Raw genomic sequence first — 5,279 nt, 5'->3', positions numbered from 1 at the left:
TAGTGGAGTGCAATCAAAGCATTGAACGCGCAATCAAGACAGTGCTCTTTGCACCTCAGCCCGTCACCACGGCGACGAGCCTCCCCGACCCGTATCCATCCACCACCAAGAACCCGTCTCCACCTCCCGAAATTCAAATCCCACGCGAGCTCCCCACCCCCACGGAGAGAGAAGAATTCACACCCCATCGGTGGGCAGGGCACGGCGCGCTCCCCCCTCCTGCCTGCGATTCAAAAATCAAAATCAAAAGCGAGGCTAGCCTCCGGATATTCATCCATTCATTCATTCGCCGGTTCCCTTCCCCACACACCACCACCACCACGCCACATGCGCTGCGCCATCGGAACCGCGCCCACCTCCGCCCGAATTCAAAAAAACCCGCACCCATAAAACCCTCGCCCCTCCTCCCTACCCACCCCCACCCCTACCCCCACCCCCACGCGACGAGGCACGTCCTCCATTTCAAAAATCACGCAGAGCTTCGCGTCTCCCTCCCCACCCCCCCCACCGCCCGCTCCCGTCCGCCGCTCCGCCCCCGAAACCCTAGGGCCCAGATCTCTCCTCCCCCGCGCCGCGCTCCCCGGCGCCCCCATGGACCACGCCGGCCCGCGCTCCGCCCCGACGGATCCCGCCGGATCGGGCGCGCCGCCGCCGCCGACGGCCGAGGTGGGCCTCGGGCGGGTCCCTCTCCGCGTCTGGTTCTCGGGTCTGATTGTTTGGACTGTGGTGCTGACCTCGTGGTGCGCGCTCTTTGCAGGAATTGTCCAGAAGGGCGTCCGGGAGCGGGGGCGGCGGCGCTGCGGAGGCATGCGGTGCGGCTCCGGCGGCCCAATTGGGAGGTGGGTCCTCGCCTCCTCGGTGGCCTCGATCTGTGCTGCTCCCGTGCTTCTAGCCTGCTCTAGCGCGGCGCGAGCTGCAAGCATAGCTTCGGCTCTGCTCTGCGTTGTCCTCGTTCTCGAACCCTTAGCCAGCAGTCTTGAAGTCACCAGTAGGACTAAAATTCGAGATGGCACGGTGTATGTAGTAAAGTGTCTCACAACAGATCTAATGGCTAGATACACTTCTTTTGTTCCACTCTGTTCAGGAACAAAACAATTGGCAGCTAATTTTTGCGCCTGTGAATAGCAACCGTTCTTAGCTTAGATGCGTGGAACCTGCTGGCGATGGCACCCGTAGCGCATTCCTGTTAGCAATTTAATCTGACTTGCTAGAAAGAGTTGTGAATTTAATAGGAAGTCCTTTAATTAATTATTGGTAGAACAGAGATTTGAGATGGTGCACTGATGTTTGGCAGAGGATCTATCTATGTGGCTACACTGGAACATCTAGCACTTGTGGTTGTAGGGTTGTGGCTCATCATATTCTTTACCTTGCTTCTGTTGAGGAATAATGAGGCAGAACGAAATTAGCACCTTTCAGTGGCAACATATTGCACATCGCTTCTATCATGTCAATTTAGAGAGCATTTGTGTTCACAATTGATTTGTTCATGTTTATTGCATCTATCATGCAGATCCGAGGGTGGGGATTTTGGAATCTTCAGATCAAGCACAGGGACGTGTACATCCATGTAATAAGAAGGACATACCTCAATTTTCTGCTGAAGGCGCCACAAAATGTGAATATAGGGCCCCTTCATTGCCTCGGACTGGTGCACTTCTGCAGTTAGAACCTGCTTGCCTGACCTTGGGCCGTGCTTCGGATGCAGTTTTGGCTGAAAGTTTGCATGATGCCAATCCTTTGGCACGTGGCAAAGAGAACATCCGGGCAGAGTTGCAACTTAAGGCTGATGCAAAACACAGTGAAAATAGGATGAGTGATGCACCCCTTGGGTTGGATCTTAATAGAGTGGGTTCTTCTGATGTGGCAGAGGTAAATCCGTTCTTTCCTTACAAGAAGCTGGGTCAGTCCAAAGTTAGTGATCCATCAGAATGTGGTAGTACAACTGGTGCTACAGGAGAAAGTGAGTCACATAGAAAGTGGAGAGAAATGAAGCAGAATGGGTTCCTTTCTTCAACCCATGGAACTGCAGTGGCACCTAAGCCACGCGGTCGACCCCCCAAGCGGAAAAGGGATGATGAGCTCAAGAGAAGCACTTCTACCCAGAATGAACAGACAAAGTTCACGAAGGTTGCTGCTCCCAGTGGCCTATTATCTGGGCTGAATCCAGGAATAATAAATCATGTGAGAAATAGCAAGCAAGTATACTCAATAATAAAGGCAATGGTACGCTCTGAGGAGCTTGAGAACGCAAGCCAGCCTGGTCTTGCTGGCCAAATAGGTGAAAGAGGTAAAGAAGCTATAGAGAGAATTCAGGACCAGAAGTATGGGGATAGTTTGATGAAGTGCCATCTCATGATGGAAGGTAATAATGCAATGTTTCACCATCAGCTGCCTAGCGCATCAAAATTCCTCGCAGGGGGTGGTGACAATCTGAAATTGCAACTCTCATCAACAATCACTATGGCTTCGGATAGGACATGTAGTACATTAGATCATGAATCTCAACATGATTACATGACTGTGCTATCAGTTAAGGGTATGCTCAATTGCTTAGATTACTAATCATACATTCTGCAAGCACTACACTAGATTCTTATAGAAATATCCACATCTGACAGTTTTCTTGCCTTTTAATGACCAGCTGCCAGTGTTGCCTCTCAATGGCTGGAGCTTCTACAGCAGGACATACGAGGGCGGCTTGCTGGTATGTTATCTATATTTAACAAGTACAATTTAAAGTTGTAACCTGTGCACTCCACTTAATTATGCTTTCTTTCTTCATCCTTGAAGCTTTGAAGCGCAGTAGGAAGAGAGTGAGGAATGCTCTTCAAACTGAACTGCCGCACCTGATATCAACAGAATTCTCATCTAGTCAAGAGAATGAACCATCCATTGCACATTCTTCTGAAGCTGGGCCCACTGGAAAAACAGTTTCAGAAGAACATGCTGCACGGTGGAGGTCTCTATTCCTTCAGATGGAAAGAACACTGCAGGAGGAGGGAAGGCACTTGGTGAGTATTTTGATGAAAGTTGTGGCGTTGAATCACTTTTATTCTCGTTTGTTGATGTCTGACACATAAGAGTCTAGGTTCTTTCTCACTGATTTTGATCAGGCATCAAAATGAGACTTAGGCTCTATTTCATTTTGGTAATATCAGTCGCACGACAGTTCGCATGTCGCATAATGATCTTGAGACTTAGACTCATTCAAGCTGCTATGTTCCTGATCATGCCAGTTACTTGCTGCAGGAAATTCGGTTGAAGGAAGTGCAAGGAATGTTGCAGAATTGTGATAAAGGCCTGCAACAAGTGACCTGTGAGGCTCCACTGCTAGGCCCAATGGCTGAATTATGGTTAGTTCATAACCGCATATTGACCGTACATGGTTTTGTGTTTGCGAATTGAATGTATTGCTGAACAACTCCCGATGTGCCTGTGCAGGAAGCTGAAGAACCCGGAGATTTCCGAGAGCGAGTGGGCAGTGCAAGCTGCCGCGGCGTCCATCTACTCGACGTGCAACCTGGTCATGAAGACCGAGAACGTCCCGTGCTTCTGATCTTCTCGCACATGTGGATCTTGTATCTTGTTCCTTACACAGTTTTCTCTCTTCATTTTTTTACTGATTGGTTAGGTTCTGTTTCTTACACATATAGCCTAGACAGTCATTGTTGTGGTTTGTGCTGCTCCTTTGTAACGTGATGAAACAAGCACCTGTGGTGTCTGAGTGAGAGTGAGTGAGTGTCTGTCTGTTGCCAACTTACAGTTTTTTTTTCACAGGCGCGTGAAATAACAAGCTTGTTCGCCTGATTTTTTTCAGTCTCCTCTTTTTTACTTCTGGGGTTTTCACAATGTTGTTTGGTAACTCTGGTGGTGCAGCCAGAAACAAATGCTCCTGCTTAACTGATTTTTTCTCTAGCAAAGGGGGAAAAAGAGCTGAGCATTTCTCCTGGTGAAGTCTGAAGCAGTTGCTTTTTTTTGAACCTGTCTGAAGTAGTTGCTGGTGTGTAGTCGTCGGCTGGAGCTGTCCATTTCATCAGAAGTCAGATATAGCTCAGACTGCTTCGGAACAGAATGATTTCCCTTCGTTTATCTGTCGTCGATTATTTGGCTCTAGAGCACACATGTGCGATAGGGCAACTCAAACCCATGGACGCATTTCATCTGTTTTTGTATGTTTGGGTCGGCATGTGCAGTTGTCTGCTTTGGTCCGCGCGCGCATAAGTGACAACCCAATGTGCAGAGTAACACCCATTTCAAGTTCGTTTGTTGTTTGTGTGGACGCATATCCGCCCTAAATTGAGCGGGGTTTGTGTCCACATGGACAACAGATGGATGCGCCGCGTGTCCGTCTCGACCCCACTTGCTAGCCACCCAACTACCTCGTGTGGTCCTTTTGTGCAGGGGGTTGGCCACAACGCCCACTCTTCTCCCTCTCTCTGCCTATCGTACACTCAACAGTCACAGTCAACCCTGGCGCACCATGTCGTGGAAGTACACGCCCAGAGCGCACAACCACGAGACGAGCTCCTCCTCGGGGCGGCGCCGTGTGGCGACCTTCACCGTGACGCCGCCGGTGCGTGAACGCATCTACGTGCCCGTCCACCAGTGCCGACACTACTGGGAGAACGCCATCCCCGTGCCCTAGGCGGACGTGAACCTGTCGCACGCCTCACATTGTAACCAATGCCAGAGGTCGCGTGTGGGAGGCGAGGATCTGCCATCGTCAGCTCAGCTCCCGATCGACCTCCGCAACGGCCCAGTATTCGCGGTGGACTCCACGCACTGGGATGCGTGGTTCATCGACGAGCACAACCATCATTGCCGGTTGTGCGCCAGCGCCCCGTGCCTTGCCGCACGCGCTCCAGCACCACAGCCGGCGGGGGTGGAGGAGGAGGGCGAGGAGAACGACGAGGCCTTCAAGAAGGTCCTCGAGGACTCCCACCTCGACGAGCTCGCCCAGTGGTCTGGCCTGTCACTGGCGCTGGCCGTAGGCGCTTTCGCCATGCTTGAGCCTGAGTCGTGGCCACTTGCGTCGCTAGTGGGGCGCTCGTAGTCGTGGACGTCCACGGTGCCCTGCATGCCGGAGTAGGTGGAGCCGAAGCTAGAGCAGCAGCAACAACCAGCGTGCATGATCGGTACCATGGCCTTATCCATGGGCGACTCTGGTATTCATCAACCTCGTCGACAATGACGACGACCAGTAGAGTAGATCGAGGGCAAGGACGACGACAACCGGCCAGTTTTATTTTTTTAGTTATGTTTTTATTTTAATTATG

General features: G+C 51.3%; 1 protein-coding gene across 1 annotated transcript; it reads left to right on the top strand.

The window, feature by feature from the left end:
• Positions 1 to 410: 410 nt before the first annotated feature.
• Positions 411 to 3,819, top strand: LOC123136089 (uncharacterized). Its single transcript, XM_044555373.1, has 7 exons — positions 411 to 666; positions 758 to 839; positions 1,514 to 2,539; positions 2,645 to 2,707; positions 2,794 to 3,014; positions 3,253 to 3,356; positions 3,445 to 3,819. The coding sequence occupies exons 1-7, from the start codon at positions 592 to 594 to the stop codon at positions 3,557 to 3,559; spliced, it is 1,686 nt and encodes a 561-aa protein (XP_044411308.1). The 5' UTR covers positions 411 to 591; the 3' UTR covers positions 3,560 to 3,819.
• The last annotated feature ends 1,460 nt before the right edge of the window (positions 3,820 to 5,279 follow it).

The sequence above is a fragment of the Triticum aestivum genome, chromosome 6B (assembly GCF_018294505.1).
Source record: "Triticum aestivum cultivar Chinese Spring chromosome 6B, IWGSC CS RefSeq v2.1, whole genome shotgun sequence".
NCBI lineage: Eukaryota > Viridiplantae > Streptophyta > Magnoliopsida > Poales > Poaceae > Triticum > Triticum aestivum.
This window is presented reverse-complemented; position numbering and strand designations above follow the sequence as displayed.